The 17980-nt window shown below is 57.9% G+C and overlaps 2 protein-coding genes across 4 annotated transcripts; one reads left to right on the forward strand and one right to left on the reverse strand.

The window, feature by feature from the left end:
* Positions 1 to 1325: 1325 nt before the first annotated feature.
* Positions 1326 to 8828, forward strand: HPCA (hippocalcin). Its single transcript, XM_012642353.1, has 4 exons — positions 1326 to 1353; positions 3721 to 4119; positions 8269 to 8374; positions 8486 to 8828. The coding sequence occupies exons 2-4, from the start codon at positions 3742 to 3744 to the stop codon at positions 8581 to 8583; spliced, it is 582 nt and encodes a 193-aa protein (XP_012497807.1). The 5' UTR covers positions 1326 to 1353; positions 3721 to 3741; the 3' UTR covers positions 8584 to 8828.
* A 549-nt stretch (positions 8829 to 9377) lies between these two features.
* TMEM54 (transmembrane protein 54) lies at positions 9378 to 15529 on the reverse strand. 3 transcript variants are annotated; one of them, XM_012642235.1, is made up of 6 exons: positions 15395 to 15520; positions 12914 to 13107; positions 10687 to 10746; positions 10335 to 10523; positions 10080 to 10214; positions 9378 to 9653 (listed from the first exon to the last, which is right to left on the reverse strand). In XM_012642235.1, the coding sequence occupies exons 1-6, from the start codon at positions 15408 to 15410 to the stop codon at positions 9579 to 9581; spliced, it is 669 nt and encodes a 222-aa protein (XP_012497689.1). In that variant the 5' UTR covers positions 15411 to 15520; the 3' UTR covers positions 9378 to 9578. The 3 variants fall into 3 exon arrangements, with proteins under 3 accessions (XP_012497689.1, XP_012497691.1, XP_012497690.1); XM_012642237.1 differs by lacking the exon at positions 10687 to 10746 and having other exon boundaries at positions 10335 to 10424; positions 15395 to 15529; XM_012642236.1 differs by lacking the exon at positions 10687 to 10746 and having other exon boundaries at positions 15395 to 15410.
* Between the last annotated feature and the right edge of the window lie 2451 nt (positions 15530 to 17980).

Genomic DNA, 17980 nt, shown 5'->3' on the forward strand with positions numbered 1-17980 from the left:
GACCCTCTCATGCTGCTTAAAGCCCAAGGACTTCCCATCTCACCTGGAGTAAAAATCTGAAGTCCTTGGCATGGTCCCCAAGTCTCCTGATGTGCCACCATCCCAACCTCCACACCCCAATCCCAACTTTTTCAAAAACGCTTATCTGGTACACGATAGAATTGACTTTTATATTATGTCTGGTGTTTATTGTCCACTCTTGTAACCCACTTCCTAGGTAGAACAGTGCTGGCTGCAGAACTAATGTTTTATAAATACTTGTGGAATGAGTGAATGAGGGCACATGGATTCAAGTCCAAGCCCTCCCCTCCTTAGCTGTGAGACCTTGGAAAAATCATTTAAACCCTCCGAGCCTCAGTTTCCTCATCTGTGAAGTAGGGCAATAAGGACCACCTCCTAGAAATGGAGAAAGGACAAAATCTAAGCCCAGGATGTGGGGACTGTTGCCGAGGCTGCGGAGGCGGAGAATGCAACCCCATAGGGGCAGGAGGAGCTGTGAGTTCGGTCCCTGACTCTGGAGGGGAGCTGTCCCGTCTGCAGGGGCACAGGCACCTCAGAACCTCCAGGCTGGAGATCTGCTGCTGTTCTCGTATGTCACCATCCTGCACAGGCAGAGGCTGGGGAGGGAGGGAGGGGGTTCCTTGATTGGAAGGGGGAGTGGGAGGAGCAGTTGACATCGATGTTGGGAGGTGGGATTAACCCTGAGAGGGGCTGGGGGATGAGATGGGAGTGATGGGCAGGCGATGGGGGCGGGCTCTCCAAGGTGGAGGTGGGGCAGGGGGCGTGTCTGGCCCCCTACCACGAAGACCTCACAGACTGGAGGGATGGGCGCTCCCCCCTCCCCAAGGAGCCCCCAGCTCAGTTAGTTCCGGAGTTGAGGCGCGGGGGCAGGGAGGGCGCCTGTCGAACCGCCCAGGATCCTGATTCCGCCCTCGGAGCGACGTGCGGCTCAGAGCCCAGGTGGGGATGGGGGAAGAGGGAGTGGAGGGGCCAGCGATTGTCCCCGGCTTAGGGAAGAGGGCTGTTGGCACTGACCCGCCCCTCCATTCAGGCTACCTGAGTCGAGATGCTGAGGAGATGCGGGCCTCGGTCCTCCCCCGCTGGGATGCTCCCTCGAGAGGGGGCCCGGGAAGTGAGGGCGTCCCCTTCCCTCCCCGGCGCGGGGGCGGGGGCGGAGCCTAGCGCACCGCTCCCCCCACCCCAGGCTGGAGGGGACCCCCCCAGGGGAGGGCCTCTGGGTGAACGCTGCGGGGCGTCTCCCTCCCAGTCCCGCCCGCCCCTCCGGCCGCCCCTGCCGCCGCGCGCCGCAGCAGCGCCGCCTTCCCTGCGCAGTCGGTGTCTCCGCGTCGCTGGGTGAGTGGGGGCCGCTCCGGCAGGGGCTGGGGGCTGCGGGCAGGGGGAGTCCGGAGCCAGGGGCCCACGTCCAGGGCTCCCCAACCCCGCTGCTGCCGCGCCTCTCGGGAATCCTCCCCCGGGGGGGCGCAGGGGTCGGGGACTCCCCCGGGAACACGCGGTGCTCTCCAGGGTCCTGACCGCCGGGTGGCCGGCCCCGAGGAGCCGCGTTTCGGCCGCCCGGGAGCGCCCCCTCCAGGAGGGGCCCCGCGCCGGGCGCTCTGCGAGTGCTGGAGGCATTGAGGCGGAGGCTCAGGGCCAGAGCTGGGGAAGGTTTGGGGAGGGTCTGCAGGGAGGGTTTCTCAGGTTCTTCCCATTTGGGGGACTGGAGGTCTTTGCGGGGACCGCATTATCTTCTTCCAGTTGGGAGGGGCAACTCCGAGGGGGGCAGGGAGGAGGGGGCACTGGAGGAGTCTCCTGCTCAGCGCATCTCTCTGCCCCCATCCCGGTGACCCAGTTCTCGGACCTTGAGGAGGGAAGTAAGGGACACACTCCCTCACCCCGGCCCTATGCATTTCCTTAGTCCCTGCCCACACACTTGTTCGGTGGGTTCTCAGCCTGGGGCAGAAGAGGCTGATCCTTTCTAAAGGAGGGGCACCAACTTACCCAGAAATATGCATGTGACATACTGCTGAGGACACACACAGGTCCCCCAAGTGGCCACACAGGCACATTCCCTCACACTGTGACGGGTGCATACCTGGTCACACGAACATATAATGCACACGCACAGACATGGATGGAAACATGGGAGACACATGCAATGCAGAAACCAGGGGCACGCGTCATGCATAAGCACATGCACCCTCACACACACGCCCACTCACATGTGCACAGAGCTTCGTGCACATGCACACACACAAGGAACCCCCCTGCCCCGTCTCACTTGGATCCCCAAGCTGGGGTGGTGCACACAGCCCTACATCCCTGCCCAGAAGTGCCTGGCCGTCTCCTCTCCATTGCCTTCCCCTCAGCCTCCACGCTCTAACCTCCTGCACTGAGGGGATCTTTCAAGACTAGATTCAAAGTAAGTGTTGGGGACGGTTGGACGGGCTAGGTGTCTCTCTGGAAAAGGAACTCCCAGCAGGTCTGGAAGGGCTGCAGCTCCCTCTCCTGGGACCTGGCAGCACCCCTGGGGGAAAAAACAGAAAAATGGCAAGGGTGCCTGAAGGTCCCACGTGCCACTGGCCATGTGAGAGGTGTCGACATGCGGGTTGGCGTGTGATGGCATGTGTGAGACATGTGGGGTTGTGGGCTGGTGTGTCTTGGTGCACAGGGTATGGGAGTTGTGCGTGGTGGTCCCGTGTGTCAGTACATGTGAGTCGTGGAGCAGAGGGAATGTCGTCATATGTGGAGGCATGCTGACCCCATGGGTGGGTGTGGGCTGGTGCGTGAGTGGCATGAGACCCAGTGTGTGGATGTGGTGAGCTGTGTAGCATAACAGGTATCAGTATACATTCATTTACATAGCGTTGCGCATGAGTTTTGTGGCACTTGGGTACATGTAAGTCATTTTTATTTATCTAAAACTTACGTAGCACTTATCTACGCAGGCATGGTTCTAAGTGCTTCACATGTATTAACTAATTTAATCCCTACAACAATCCTAGCAGGTAAGTACTATTATCACCCCACTTTACAGATGAGACAGAGAGTTTAAGGAACATGCCCCAGGTCACTTAGCTGGTAAGAGGAAGAGCCGGGATTCAAACCCAGGTGATCTGGCTCTGGAGCCCAGACCAACATCTACACTATGCTGCTTCTTGTTTGCACGCACCTGTGGGGCAGAGAGCAGGGCAGTGCTCGGGCTGCAGGTGCATTTTGGTGGTGAGCAGGCACACGTGTGGCAATGAGGGGGCAGTGGGTAGGAAGGAGAACCAGGTCTTTCTGCACCTCCAGGGCAACTGTGGGAGTCGGCCCTGTCATATCATGGCTGAAGCATGTCATCTCTCTTCTCTGAGACTGCCTTCTCATCTGTAGAGTGGGACTAATCCCATACTTCCCCTTGGGAGGGCATAATGGTATGCACTGGGGAAGGGTTAGGGGCTGGCACCTAGAAGGGCCTCAGTAAATGTGAGCCCCCTTCCCTTCCTCCCTCTCCAGGTCTGTTTCCCAGGGAAGTCTAAGGTCTGGGGAGACGATGTGGAGCATGTCACAAAGGCAGGAGGCCTGGGTGCAGGCCATGTGACCCTAGGCCAGTTCCTCTCTCTCACTGCGTCAAATGAGAGGCTGGGATGGCTGGTGTCAGGGGCTCCTTCTGGAGTGGTTTCTAGTGACCAGGAAGGCCTAACCACTTCTCTCTGTCCCTTGACCCCCTTGGGGACCCAGGTGGGACTTGGCTCGGTGGCCATGGGCAAGCAGAACAGCAAGCTGCGGCCCGAGATGTTGCAGGACCTGCGGGAGAACACAGAGTTCTCAGAGTTGGAGCTGCAGGAGTGGTACAAGGGCTTCCTCAAGGACTGCCCCACAGGCATCCTCAACGTGGACGAGTTCAAGAAGATCTACGCCAACTTCTTCCCCTATGGTGACGCCTCCAAGTTCGCCGAGCATGTCTTCCGCACCTTTGACACCAACAGTGATGGCACCATCGACTTCCGGGAGTTCATTATTGCACTGAGCGTGACCTCGCGAGGCCGCCTGGAGCAGAAGCTCATGTGGGCCTTCAGCATGTATGACCTGGACGGCAACGGCTACATCAGCCGGGAGGAGATGCTGGAGATCGTGCAGGTGGGCTCCTGGGCCCCTGCGCATGCCTGATGTGGGGCCCTGCAGCTGGCGCCCCTCCCCTTTTGACCCTCCCAGCAGACCTTGTAGGCAAGTAGTGGCAGGGGCGATTCTTACAATCCCATTTAAAAATTTATTAGGAAATATTTCCTATTTAAAGAAAAGTCACCCTTTACCCAGATTGACCAATTAATATCTTGCTGCAGTTGCTTTATCGTTTTGTGTGTGCGTGTGTGTGTGTGTGAGCATGCACACATGTGTGTAATGTTTTCTTGTTCTGAACATTGTCCCTTTACCCTTGGATACATCGGGATATATTTCCTAAAAATAAGGACATTCTCTTACATAACCCATAATATGATTATCAAAGTCAGGACATTGAACATAGAAACAATGCTATTATCTAATCTACCGATCATATTCCAATTGTGCCAACTGTCTCCATTTCTTTATAGCATTTTTGGCCCTGGTCTAGGATCACGCATTGAATTTCATTGTCATGTCTCTTTAGTCCCCTCTAATCTGGAATAGTTCCTCAGTCGTTCCTTGTCTTTCATGACTTGACATTTCTGGCAGAGCACAGGCTAGTTACGTTTCATTGATCCTCATGTACTCAGGAGAAAGTGGATGCTCAGAGAGGTAAAGGCACCTGCTCAAGGCCACACAACCTGTGAGTGGGCCACCTGGCTCCAACATCTACATTCCACCTGGAAACATAGCCACCTCCCAACTAATTGAGGGCCCACTAAGAGACCAATGTTGAATCAGGTGTTTATATCCATAAGCCCAGTGCATCCATACAACCCCATGAGGCTCAGAGAGGTGGAGTAACTTGCCCAAAGTCACACAACTTGGAAATGGAGTCAAACTGAGGCTGGCCACCACTCAGAGCTGCCTTTTGAGGGGGTTCTGGACTCCCAGCCAGGAGGTCTGGCTTTCAGTTCTGCAGTTGCTCATTTGTAAAATGGGGGTGGTGATACTGACCTCTTGAGAAGATTTAAAGAGCTGATATGAATGCCTTTCGTAGTACAAATTTAATTGTGCTACACGTTAGCTTTATTTCAAAACCTCCCAGAACACCCAGAGCTCAGCCCAGCATTGAAGACAGTGAGGGCTCCGGTTCCATTTTACCTGTGCTGTTCCTGAGCCTTTACAGGTTTCTTCGCCTATAATGCAGGGGTGCTAAGCCCCTACCTCACAGTTATTGTAGGGCTAGAGCGAGATAGGGACTCCAGCAGAGGGCCTGGCATGTCATTGATACCTGGGAAACATCAGCCATTGTGCGTTATCATTTTCTCCTCCTCACAGCCTCTGCTCTAACCAGAATGGCCTTTTCAGCATCCTTGAAATGTGCCGTGAGTGATCCTGCCGCACAGCTTTGCACAGAGCTCTTGCCCCCTTTCCTTCTGCAGCTCCCAATCCTTTCCCTCTGGTCCCTTTGCTCCACCAACTGCGCCCCCTTCCAACCATCCAGCGTCTGCTGGACTCTTGACTTTGGCTTCTCCTCTCCCTAAGGGTCCGGGTCTGCTCTCTCCAGCTTGAGTAGAATGGGCTGCCTTAGAATGGAATGCGTTCCCTATGCCTATGGCTGGTGGAAAAAGCCTTAATGTTTGTCACTGACTCCCCTGGGCCCGGCATTAACTCTGTAGTTGCTGGATGGTGGGGAGCTCTGGGGGTCCTGATGGAAGGGTCAGGGTAGCCAGGATGGTGGAGGATCACTCAGGGACTGGGCAGCAGATGGATAGCATCCAATCTGGAGGGATGTTCATGTCTTACCATTTAGTGCACTTACACTGGTGTGTACTGGCAAAACTCAGTCCTGCTGGAGCCACCGTGCCCAGGGCATCAGTCAAGCCATCCCCATTCCTGGGCATCCTCAGGATCCTTTCTGGCTGGCCTCTGCTGTCCAGGCCCTGGCAGCCCTAGACTGTGGTGCAGACAGAGCTCTGAAAACTCCAGTGTCTGATTAATGACAAGTCAGCTTCAGTGAAACGACGAACAAGCAGGAATTCCAGACAATTAATCTGGAGGTGCAGGAGAATGGCTGTCACAAGGGGAGTGGTCACTCTCTAAGTCACTTAGTCCTCCTCAGGACCCAGCCCTGTGCCAGGTGGTAGACACAGTGGAAGGGACAATACTGTGCCTCTTGGGGCTCTTACTATGGTGGGAGAGACAAATGTGCAGGACGCACTGATCAGCTTAGTGACAGCGGGTAAAGGTGACATCTGGGAGCACTGAGGGACAGGGAAGACCTGAGGATGTGGTGGATGAATAACGACTATAATATGAGCTGCCATTTACTGATCCCCCGCTCTAGCCAGCCACTGTTCCAACTCTTCTCCACACGTAACCACATCTACTCCTCTAGGCAATCCCAGTGAGGGAGATACGATTACTCCTATTTTACAGATGAGGAAACCGAGGCTCACAGAGGTTAAATACTTGTCCGAGGCTACACAGCAAGTGAGTAGTGGCACCAGGATGCCACTCCAGGCCCATCTGACTTCGAAGGCCCTGCTGGTCCTCACCACCCCACTCTGCCCAAGCCTCCATCCAGCAGTTGAGAGGGAGCAGGTTCAGATCCAGTCTCTGCCATCAATTCCCTTTCTGAGCCTTGATTTTGTATCTGGAAAATGGGGATCTTGATACCTGCTTTTCAGGGCTGGTGTGAGTTTAGAAACAGCGCATGTAAAGTACCTGGCACACGGTGGGTGCCTGATAAATGGTGGCTCGTATTATCATTCCAGGCAGAGACCATAAATGCTGGGGAATCTGAAATGCCCAGGGGTGTGTATTTGTTGGCAGAATCATGCTGCCAGGGGAGGCCGGGTGGCGGAGAGGTCAGCATCATGCAGTCTGTGAAGTGTCTTGAGTGCCAAGGGCAGAATGATTTGGACTTGGTACAGAGGGCAGTGGGAGGTGCCAATAGCTGTGTAGCAGGGGAGTCCCTGCCAGGTGCCAAGCACTTTATTAGGTTCTGGGGATTTGGGCACTAGCCAGACATCCATGGTCTTTACCTGTATGATGGGGACTAGGGACAATCCTGCAAAGACATAATTACTTCCGGGAGAGGTGTCTTCGAAGGAAAAGTCCAAGAGGCTTTGGGCCCGCGTATGCCCCCTGACCCAGCGTGGGTCAGAGAAGGCTTTGCTAAGAAAGCATCATGTAAACTGAGCCCCAAGGAGGAGTGGGAGGCAGCAGAAGGAGCGTGGGGCAGCATCCAGAAGGAGCTGGGTGCACGACGGGCCTGTGGGGAGGCCTGTGTGAGGGGAGCGAGGGGGCGGTGTGCCGGGCTGGGGACGTGGCAGTGGAGAATCTGTGTTTGGAAGGAGCTTTCAGAGGCAGCGTGGGGGACAGACCTACGGGAAAGAGGCTGGAAGAGACCAGTGCGGAGGCTGAAGCTGGCTCTGAGGCAGGACAGGTTTATGGGATGGGAGAAGGGAGACTTCTTGGAGGAGGTGGTGGTCAGGAAAAGCTGGAAGATTGAGGCGTCCAGTCCGGTCCTTGAGCTCCGGGGCCCCGGGACCGGGGGATCCCACGGGCCAAGCCCTGCGTGCTCTGTACTTTAGCTCAAAAGCCCTGCTGCGCTTTGCCTCGCGAGCTCCCGCACGTGGCGGCTGCCGCCCTCGGCCCGGCAGAGCCCGGGCCGTCCCTGCCCGCGGCAGAGGCTCCTTTGCGTACGTTTGCATAATACTCCCCGCCCCCTCCGGGCCCTGCGCCCCCTGCCGGCCGCCGCGCGGGCCGCCCCGGGTCCCCGCGTTCCTGAGAAGCGGCAGGAACCGGCGCTCACCCCCAACCCGCGCTCCAGGCACAAGCTCCCGAGCCCGGCCTTCCATGCCTTTCGCTATCTGGGTCCATCGCCCCCGACCCCCTGCACCCCCAAGTTCCCGGCGCCCACTCGGAGCGTTCGCGCTGCGGCGCCTTTGTTCCTTTCCCACCTGACCCTCAACGGGAACTCGGCCAGGGCCCCTCCAGTAGCCCCCTCTTCTGGGACGCTCCTTCCCGAACCCCCCGGCTCCCCACGCCTCCGTGACCCCCACTCCACCTCGCCCCGGCAGGGCGGCAAACGTCAGCGTGCCTGGGGGCGTCTTGCACCTTGGGGTCGGGGCTCAGCGGGCCCTCTCACTCCTGCCTTCCCCTCCCGCCCCCCAGGCCATTTACAAGATGGTTTCGTCCGTGATGAAGATGCCGGAGGACGAGTCGACCCCAGAAAAGAGGACCGAGAAAATCTTCCGCCAAATGGACACAAACAACGACGGTGAGAGGGCAGGGGCGGGACGGGGCGGGCGCCACTCCCTCCCTCTCCCACTCCTCTGCCCCTCGCTCCGCTGCCACCTTCTCCGCGGTCACAGCTCCCCTCGCCCCGCAGGCAAGCTGTCCCTGGAGGAGTTCATCCGCGGGGCCAAAAGCGACCCGTCCATCGTGCGCCTGCTGCAGTGCGACCCCAGCAGCGCCTCCCAGTTCTGAGCGAGAGGATCCAGGTCCCCCCTCCTCCCTACCTTCACCGGCCCCCTCCCGGCCCTCAGCTTCCTCTCCCTTGCCTCCTGTCCAGGCTGGGGCCCAGACTGGGGGACACCCCACGCCGGGTCTGCACTTCGGGGGGCCTCTAGAGAAGAGAACCCTGCAGTCCCCCCAGGCCCAAGCAAGCAAGCTATTAGTACACCCCAATCCAAGAGGCAACGACAGAGAGACGCGGGCTGGCTTGGTCTGCCTGGCAGAGTCAGCCCACCCTTACCCGGAGGAACTCAACCATCTCTCACCCGCACAGCAATGAGGACAGACCCCTCCCCCAACCCTCAGGCATGCCCCGCTCTTGCAGGTCTCAGCCCGGGTGAGGGGGTAGTCATGCCCAGGTGAGGAGCCTGTATTTTTATTTGGAGGGGAGAGGATTCCAGGGGTGTGGGGGTTTGAGGAAGAAGCTTCCTTGAGCCACCCTTCCCTGCGGGAGAACCTCCACCCATCCCGCCCCAGCCTTTGCTGGTCTGGAGGCCATGATGCAAAGGAAAACCTCCCAGGCTTCCACCTGCCCTTTAGCACTTGGATGAACACAGCCAGCCACACACAGACTCACCAACCCCTCTGTGTTTTGCCTTTCTCACACGTACACACACACAGACCCACAGACAGACGGACAGATGCACCTAGAACCCCGTCCACAGTGTCCTGGGTAGGAAAGAAGCACGGCCCCCCTGGCTGAGCCCCCGTCCCTCCCCGGTACTCCCCCCACCTCCCCACCCCCGCCCCCCGCATGCAGCCAAGTGGAGCAACTCTGTTCTTTTTAATAACTTCAGAATAAAGTCTCGTTTCAGTGCAGTGGGCTGGATGGCAGAGGAGGGAGTTGAAAGCCCTACTGGGTCCCCAAGGGTCCACTGGGCCCTCTTGGGCCGGCTCCAGGAATCTTGGCTTGGTCATGGTGCAGACTTGGTTGCAGGGTCCAGTGGCCATGGGTGAGACATCAGATCTCAGAGGGTCAGCAGCTCAGAGCTGGTGCAGCTCAGCAGGTCCCGGTGCTCCACGGGCTCTGGGCTCTCCCGCATCTGCAGAGACATGGGAGGCTGCCAGACCCACTGGGCCTGGGCCTGGGTCTCTTCCTCCAACACCCAAGGAGCGGGAGGAGGGGAGGGGAGGATCTCTGGGGGTAAAAGGGCATCATTACCCACCCCCATGCAAGAGCCAGGCCAGACCCTTGGAGTACCCCCTAGCTCAAGCCCAGATGCCCCTCCTCCTCTCTCAAGACTCATCCTGGGCCCTGGGAGAGCCAGGTGTCAGCTGTGTGACTCAGCTGGGAGATCCTGCCTCTCTGCGCCTCCAAGCCTCTCCCTTTGCTCCTGGGGAGAAAACTTTCGCCCCACCCCAGTTCTCAAGGTGGGGGCCCTGAACAGAGAGGTGGGGCAGACAGGCCTGAGCTCCCCAGCAGGGCCTCCCAGGAAGTACGAGAAGTCAGGGCTGTGGAGGGGACATACCGCATGGTGGCTGCTTTTCCCCCACCAGGGCCTCAGTTCCAGCAGCTGGTGGGCGAGCTGGGCGCAGCGCACAGCAAACATGCTCTCCACCATGCAGAGCACTAGTGCGATGGCCCAGAGGCACAGGCTGGAGCTCTGTGGGGGCACGGGGGCAGAGATGGCTGTCTGGGCTTGGGGGTGGAGGGCTGACTCTCAGAACCTTCCCAGCCCTGTTGAGCACCTGGGTTCCCTCCCACCCCAGGTCTAGGAACTCACGTAAATGCGTGTGGGGTCGAAGGGACAGTCAGGTGTGAGGGCCAGTAGATCAGGGCTCTCAAAAGTGCAGGCAGCCAGCAGTGCCCGGCCCTGAGTGGCAAAGGTCACAGCGATCGAGGACAAGAGGCCGAGGGCACAGGTCAGAGAGAGGAGAGCACAGGCCACGCTCGAGCTAAACACTGTCCAGCGCTGGGTAGGGGAGGCCACTGGTCAGTGGACATCAGGCTGGTCCCCATGGGCAGCTCTGGCCCACTGAGGGTCAGCCTCACCCCCTCCAAGCAGGCCAGGCCCTTGGGGGTGGCTGTTGCCCTGACCCTACCCCCATAGTCCCATCCCAGAAGGTGTCACATACCAGAGGGGTGCTGGGGAGGTAACGTGACAACACGATAGTTGCAATGCCAGAGGTGATGACCTGTGGGGAGGCTCAAGTCAGCTCTGACCCCCTGCTGCAAGGGAGTGGGCAGGGGGTCAGGGCCACCCTTGGATAAAGATTCCACCAATGCCAACCCTGGCCCTCCAACCCCCCACCCCAACCCCTGCTTAGCCTTGGCCTCATTACCACCATCGACACGGAGCCACTGCCTCCTCATGGTCCAGCCTTGGAGTGATGTTTCTAAAGCAGTCACTCCCTGCCTACAACCTTCCATGACTCCCCACTGCCTACAGCTGTGAGGCTCAAACAGGAACCTGTGTATCCAGGGGCCGCAGGGGCATGCCAGGGGGTATGCTAAGCCAAAGAATATATGTGACATTTCTCCCAGCAATGGGAAAGATTTTGGAAGAAACTAAGTAACCCAAGCAGCAAGGAACTAAAACCAAAATTGTTATATTAAAACACACCAGGACACTTTACGGAGTAGAATTCAAATCCCTGGGAGCATTTTAAATTATTTCAGGCTCTCAGTGACCAGGTCCCAGCCCTGTCAGCTTCACCACCCCATCCTGGGCCACTCTGCCCGCTCACTGCCCTGGATGTGGACACCCATATGGCCTGCTCAGGATGCTGCCACACACATCCTCTTGCCAGGGACACCCTTCCCGTTCCTCTGCCTGTGCAGATCCTCCAAGCCCTGCTCGGGTTCCTCCTCGTGCAGGTTTCCCCAACCACCCTCCGTCCCAAGGGCTGGGGTTACCCTACTGCTTAGCCCAGCAGCTGCCCTCTGGATCTGTGGGCTGCATCCAGCCAGCATCCTCCTTTTGTTCCCTCCCTGGACCAGGCATGGCTGGACCCATGGGAGGCAGGTGGTAAGATGAGGGTGCTGGGTTCCAGGCCCCACATGTCTTTAATTTACTGTGCAGCCACAACTAAGTGCCTCAACCTCTCTGAGCTAAGCCCCTCTCTGCAGGATGAGCTCACAGAAAGACCGTGGCTTTGGTGTCAGACACAAATAGGTTCAAACCCAGTTTGGCTTCTTTCTATCAGCGGGATGTTGGGTGAATCCCTGAGTCTTGGTTTCCTCTTACGTAAAAGGGGGATAATAATGGCCCATGTTACTGGGAGCCGTGCGGATTGACTGGGTAAACGAGGCCACAGCTGCAGGGGTCCAACCCAGACCCAGTCCCTGGTGAACCTCCTAACCCTGAGCTCGCCGCCTTCTCTGCCTTCCTCACAGGCTGGTAGGAGGAATAAACAATGTCAGTAAGAGTAACTCCAAGCATACCGGACACATCTGTCCCACCCAGCCCCGTCCCACCCGACACAGGCTCCCCTACTCGCTGGGGCCTATAATCCCCATGTCCCCAAGCCCCGAGGCCAGCAGGCTGTCCGACCTTCATTTTTCAGGGAGTGGGGAACAGGATTAGAAAGAATAAGTCCCCCACCAGGAGGTGGCAGGGATGGAATTCAGACACTGATGTGCGGGGATGTTCCCCTTAGGGCTGCAGCTGCCTGTGCTGACAGGCAGGAAAGAGCTTTGTAAACTTGAGAATACCAGGGCCCTTCATTCTTGGGTTAATCACGCAGGCACCGACAGGCACTCACAATCATGGCTGCTGTTTACTGAGCAGGTACTATAGGCCATGCCCAGTGCTAAGCTCCTGCTGTTCAGTTCTACAGAACATTCCCACGTCCATACTTTGCATCTCCCATTCTCTGCACTTGGAATGCCATCCTCGTTTCCTTTCCTGCCTGCTAATCCCAGCAAGCCACACATCTACATTGTGCTCATGGCAGCCCAACTGGGAACTCCTACTCACCCATCAATACCCATCTCAGAGAAACCATCCTGGACTCTCCCAAGCTGACCTGATGCTCCTTCCTTCTGTCCAATGGCACTTTGGATATTTATTGTAAAAGTAACCTCAGTTCGCAGTAGTGAGCACTAACCACTTTATGTGGATGACGTCAATCAGTACTCACTAAGACCCTCAGAGGTAAGCACTGTTGCCATCACCATTGTACAGATGGGGAAGCTGAGGCAAAGTGGCTGACAGACTCGGGCAGTTGGTAAGTGGTGGACCAAGTGTTAGTGCCCGGGCTCTCTGCCTACCCACCAAAAGCTCTGAGTAGGAATTTGTTGAAGACCTTTCAAGCCCCCTCCAGCTCCCTCCCGCCAGCCACCCTCCCAGCCTGGCCATACCACGATAGCAGAAGTGACAGAGAGGATGTTGACTGCACAGTACTGCAGAGCCACAGCGTCGTGGGGGGCAGCCACATAGCGCAGCACAGTGCCATGGAGCAGGGCGGCTGTGATGAAGCTCACATGGCCCAGCACCACCAGCACCAGGCCTGTCTTCATCAGCACCTTCCGGAAATCACACACACTGAGGCCACCTGCGGGGGACAGCTGTGTCAGGGCCGTGGGTGGGGCTTATCTTGCTGGGCAGAGGAGGAGGCCATGGCAGGAGTGAACATCAAGTCCTAAATCTATTTCTGGATGACTTGGAGCCAGTAACTTGTCTTCTCTGAGCCTCAGTTTCCTCATCTGTAAAAGGGGTTCACGATACCTTTGTGAGAGGAGAGAGTCCTTGGGACTCTAAGGTTGGAAAAGCACACAGCTAGTACTTAATAAAGGGTAGTACTGCTTATTAGCGCTCAAGGTCATGAGTGGTGGGGCTCTAGCTCAGGTCTCTAGACCCCACTATCCTTCCACTAAGCTCCCCATTCACTGATTCATTCATTCATTCAAGTGTTCACCACACAAATGTTCACTGAGTGCCTGTTCTGTGCCAGGGGCACCACAGTGAGTTCAACAGTCACCGTCCAGGTCCCAGGGAGCCACAGTTCACTGGGCAGGGATTGGGCCCTGCTTGGTGGATAGGGCCTGGCACACAGCAGCTGCTCAGCACACCACTGCTGAACAGGACTGCCTAGAGCCAGGTGACTTGGGACAGGTAGCTCTGGCCTCTGAGTCTCCCTGTCTTCATCTGTAAAATGGGAAGAAGGACCCTCATCAGCCAGTGGGGAGGGAGGGTCTATGAGGAGATGGATGGGAAAGTGGGGCACACCCCGAGGGTACTGGGAAAAGCAAGCTCCCAGTGCAGGGGGCACTGGGCGGGGACAGGGCAAGGGCAGGGGCTGGGGTCAAAGAATGCCGGGACTCACGCAGATTCTGAGTGGCCACGTGGCTGCCCAGCCCCAATTTGCACATTCCCAGGAGTGGCGAGCCCTCCTCCCTGGGCAGCTCAGGCTGTTCCTGATCTCTCTGAATTGCCCCCACGGGTCCTGGCTCTGCCCTGGCCCTGCTGGCCCCTCACTCTAGCCGGCTGTGAGACCTGAAGACTGTGGTCAGGCCCCAGAACGACACAGCCCCTTCTTCCTTTAGCTGCTCCTCACGGGATCTAACTTTGAATCCCTTTCTAGACCTCAGTGTGCCCATCTGTGGCAGAGAGCATTGATCATAGTTCATACATGGGAGCTCTGCAAGTAAAGAAGAAAAATTTCTAGACTGACTGTTCTCCAGGATGCTGTGCCAAGAGGCAATCCCCAGGCAGCAGGGAAGGAAGGGGGCCATTCAGTCACAGACTCGCTTTGTGACCCTGCACCAGCCCCTCCCCTCTCTGGGCCCCCGATTCCCCATCTGTAAAGCAGGGAGGGGTTGGTCTGGCAGGTCTCTGAGACCCCTGGGGTCTGCAGGACCCTCTGGAGCTGGCCCAGGGCTAGGAAAAGCAGGGGGCAGGCGATGGCCTGGAACAGCCTCCTGAAGATGAACTGGTGGCCAAACAGGAAGGGGCATGGCCACTTCATCCCAGGGCCTGACCCACCTCACCCCATCCACCCACCTACCTGGCAGCCTGGACACCGCCCGGCTCAGGGCTGAGTTCAGTAACAACAGCAAGACCTCAAGGACCAAGACTTTGGTCAAACAGGAGGGACAGTGCCAGCTTGGGGCTATGCCTGGAGCCCTGGATGGAGTCTCAGGACAGTCCTGGCTTTTTTATTTCTAAGTTAACATTCTGGGAGCACCTAGCAGCGTGGCTGGCACTGTGCTAAGCATTTCACTCTTAGGAGCTAACTCCATCCTCACCATAGTCCCAGGAGGTGGGTGCTACTGTCCCCATTTTACAGATAAGGAAACCGAGGCTCACGAGTTCTCTCAGCTAGAGAGTAGGACTTCCCAGGACTCTCTGATGCCCCAGAGCGGCATCACTGTGCCCAGGGAGGGGAGGGAGGGGGCGCTTCCGTGATCCTGTTTACAGTGGCCCTTCCCTCCCGGCCTCGTGGGAGGAGTGAAGGTGGTGGAAGTGGGAGCCTCGGCAAGGCTGACGAAGCTGAGGTCCGGGCCCGGGTCCCTGTCCCTCTGCGCTCCCTTCCGGGCGAAGTGGGGGCTGCTGTCGCCAGCATCTCTGTGCCGCCCGGGATCCCGGAGGGCAGGCGCATCTCTCCGCAAGAAAAGAAAGTGGGGACGAGGGGCGGAGGGCCACGTGAAGTACACCCCGCAGCCCTCCTCCCTCCAGCTCCCTGGGGAGAAACTGAGGCCCAGAGAGGAAAGTGACCTGGCCCAGGACGCGTAGGAAGCTAGCGGCCGGGACCCCGGGGGTTCGGGCTCCCATTGCAGTGCTCGCCCCTGCGCGAGGCTGGGGGGCGGCTGTGCCTCCCGCGCAGTCTCCCCGCCGCTCACCGAGGCGCAGACACATGTCGGCTCCTGCGCGGGTCGCCGCGGCCGCCGTCAGCGGGGCTCCGGAGGCTGCGGGCCGCCCAGGGGCCCGGTTCCCATCCTCGTCGCCCTCCGCCCGCGCCGCCGCCCGCAGCGCGGGGCTCGGTGGCGCCGGCCCGGCCTCCCTTCCCGTCACCCCCCGGGCGGCCGCGCCCCGCTCGGCCCGGGCGGCTCGTTTGCATCGCGGCCGGTCCGACCGGCCCCGCCGCCGCGCCGCCGGCTGAGTCAGCGCCGCCCCACTTGCCGCGCCCGCCGCCCGCCCCGCTCGGCCCATTTCGCGGATGGAACCGAGCTCGGGCCCCGGACGGAGAGGGGGCTGCACGCCGGTCAGCTGCTGCTCTCGTGACCTGGGGCCGCCTGAGCGGAAAAGCCCCCAGGGTGAAGGCTGGGCAGGGGGAGGGGAAGCGGTGGTGGTGAATGAGCAGGGTCTGCCCCCCCCCAGCCCCGGTGCGAGCTAAGCAAGTCACCTTCCGTCCCTGGGCTTGCTTACACCGGGCAAAGAACACGCCCCGGCCCGTGGGTCTGGTCTTCCATGCAGAGCAAGGTGCTTGACCTCTCCGTCCTGGGGGGATCTCACTGCCCTCTTTGGAAAATCAGGGAAAATAATTACTGTCCCCTAAGGTCATGGTGAGACAAAATGAGATACAAAAATGAGATAAGAAAACACTTAGGCAGCTCTCCAGAGTGTCCTATGAACAAAGTGTAGACCTAGCAGGAGCACATAGCAGGCAGGAGCTTTACTATTCCTGGCTTTGGTGACTGGGCCCCTTTCATGCTCCAGGATTAGAGAGAGAGAGGCGCCGGCGGTGCCTCGCTGCAGCCCCACCTCCCTGCTGGGGAGGTATGCCATGATACCGTGATGCCATGAGAGCATACCCGGCCCTTTGGTTCAGAGGGTTGACCGCTGGTCAAGAGTACCCAGCTGGAAGTTGTAAAGTAAACAGGAGCCTGGATGTCCCCTCAGCTCTTGGTGCTTGAGTTCTCCAGAGTAACCACACTGTGACTGCCGCCCTGCGCCCTCTAGGTCCCTGGAGCAGGGCTCTGGGAGGCATTTACATGGGCAACATCTGCTCATAGTCTGCACCCCTCACCCCGATGGGCAGCGGTCTGGAGGGCAGGGGCTGGCTTGATGCCTCTGGGTGCGTAACTGGAGCCTGGCACACGGGCTGTCCACCGAATGAATGTGTGCCTTTCCACACACCTGTGCTGACACTTACTGCGTGTGTGTTGAGCCTCTGCACTTTGGAGAGCACATTACCAAGGGAGGGAGCAGAGCCAGTTCTCCTAGGAAGCCCCCTGAGCCAGTCTGGTCACCCCTCAGCAGATGTGCTTCCCTGTCATCTGCTCTCTGCAGGGCGACAATGTGTAGGGAGAGCGGGGTGGAGAGACAGATTTGTCAGGTGGAAGGGAAGGTGGGCACAGTTCCTTAAGGCAACAGGCTGGCATTCTGATGTTGATGTCCGTGGGGACAGCCTGCCTGTTAGCAGGGCAACTGGACAGTACTTATCCATATTGTAAATGATCAGACACTTGTAACTATTGCAATTCCATTTCTGGGTCTTTATCCTGCACACCGAAGAATGCAGAGATACACAGGCATTTAATGATGTCCACGGATAAGCTGTCCTAATAGCAAGCAATGGTGACAGCCAAGAGTGATGTGGGCCTGGAGCAGAGAAGGGAAGCATTTTGCTTTTTGTTTTACGCATGGCTGTATGGTTGGAGTCTCATGATGAACATTTATTCATGTCTTGCTTTTGTTAAAAAGAAAGGAGAGCCCCCCCCCACCATTGCCCTGCCCCCACTCCTCCAACAGCTTTGTGATGCCAAAGCCCAGCAGCCACCCTGGGGAGCGCATGTGGTCACTGCAAAGCCACTATCAAATCTCACTTGTGTGTGCATGTGGCTTCTCTGTCAGTCAGTGTCAGGCGGTGCCCTTGACACTGAGCCCCGCTGGAGGCTTCTGGAAGTAGGCTGGGCACCAGTCCTTTTAAATGGCTTTGCTTTCTGGATGCATAGATGATGTTCTCTTTTTTTATCCTTGGAACAACTCTGAGAGTTAAAGACAATCCCCATTCTACACATGGGAAAATCGAGGCCCAGAAAAGTAGAGGACTTTTCAAAGACGCCACAGCGTACATCGATGGTACAGCTGAGACCTGGCTCCAGGCCTGTCTGGCGCCCGTGACTTCTGAGTGTGTGTGTTGGGGGATGGGGAGAGCCACGGCCCCAGCCCTGTGTCTGTTCTCTGGGGCCTCTGAGGAGGAAGAACCTGCTTTTCTCTAGACCATAGTTTCCCAGCCATGGGCCAACCTCAGCGACCTAAAGTTATTGCCACTTCTTTTCCTTATTGCCGTGAGACCAAAGTCCACCAGTGCCAGCCACCCTGGTCCCTTGCCTCTGCCCCACCTCTCCATACATGGCTTAAGGTTCTGGAAAGAACTAGCCCTCCACCAAGTCACTATGCCACCCTGGCAGCTTACTGCCATGCCCTGGGCCTCAGTTTTCCTATCTGTCAAAAGAGGATAATGATTTTCCTTCCAGGCTTTC

This window comes from Propithecus coquereli, unplaced genomic scaffold, assembly GCF_000956105.1.
Source record: "Propithecus coquereli isolate 6110/MARCELLA unplaced genomic scaffold, Pcoq_1.0 Scaffold178, whole genome shotgun sequence".
Classification (NCBI taxonomy): Eukaryota; Metazoa; Chordata; class Mammalia; order Primates; family Indriidae; genus Propithecus; species Propithecus coquereli.